Raw genomic sequence first — 935 nt, forward strand, 5'->3', positions numbered from 1 at the left:
ATGTGTGCATGTATGTGTGGGTATATATATATATATATACATATACATATACACACACACACACACACACACACACATATATGCAATTCATGATGGGTTGAAAATCAACTCCCTTCTCTCGTTCATAAATGAAATAAATTTCAAAGAAATATTTTTGCTCTTTTGTTTTGAATATTTTTTAAATCCAATGTTGCAATTTGTATTTTCAGGACAGTTACCTGAACCTCACAAAGCTCAGGAACATCTTAAAAAATTCAATCATATTTTGAGAGAAGATAAACGTGTTCGCCATTGTCTAAAAGCACTGGTCAGCTCAGACTGCACATGCCGCAAGGCTGAAGATGCTGTTGTAATTATTTTCTTTGGTTTTCTTCACTTTAATCCTTTTGATACTAATCTGCCTGAAACTGCCCTTGGCCCTATAAAATCAAAATCCCTGTTTTAAATTTAAACTTTCTATCAAAATTCCATATTGATTTACGTTGCAGGTACCAGATTATTAATGACTAAGTTATGGTACTGGTGCCACATAAAAGCACCCAGTACACTCTGCGATGTGGTTGGTGTTCGGAAGGGCATCCAGCCATAGAAACCATGCTAAAACAGACAATGGAGTTTGGTGCAGTCCCGGGCCTTTCCAGCTCCCATCCAACTGTCCAACCCATGCCAGCATGGAAAATGGACATTAAATAATGACTATTTTACTAAATTCTTCGTTATTTTCAAAATTAATTGAACTAAAGGTCCCACTGTATGGCACTTTGGGCAAGTGCCTTCCACTACAAACCTAGGCTGACCAATGCCTTGTAAATGGATTTGGTAGATGGAAACTGAAAGAAGTCCATCGTGTGTTTGTATCTGTTCGTCCCCCACAACGACCAATAGAATAAGTAGCATGCTTAAAACAAAAATAAGTACTGGGGTTGATTTGTTTC

General features: G+C 37.2%; 1 protein-coding gene across 1 annotated transcript in view; it reads left to right on the forward strand.

Annotated features, from left to right (window-relative positions):
- The window catches only part of LOC106867555 (sister chromatid cohesion protein PDS5 homolog B), a 42,489-nt gene that overhangs the window by 31,763 nt on the left and 9,791 nt on the right, over window positions 1-935 (forward strand). Inside the window, exon 16 of the mRNA XM_052972261.1 lies at window positions 210-349. Coding sequence (XP_052828221.1) covers window positions 210-349 — 140 coding nt within the window. The remainder of the gene's footprint in view (window positions 1-209; window positions 350-935) is intronic.

Source organism: Octopus bimaculoides, chromosome 13, assembly GCF_001194135.2.
Source record: "Octopus bimaculoides isolate UCB-OBI-ISO-001 chromosome 13, ASM119413v2, whole genome shotgun sequence".
Classification (NCBI taxonomy): domain Eukaryota; kingdom Metazoa; phylum Mollusca; class Cephalopoda; order Octopoda; family Octopodidae; genus Octopus; species Octopus bimaculoides.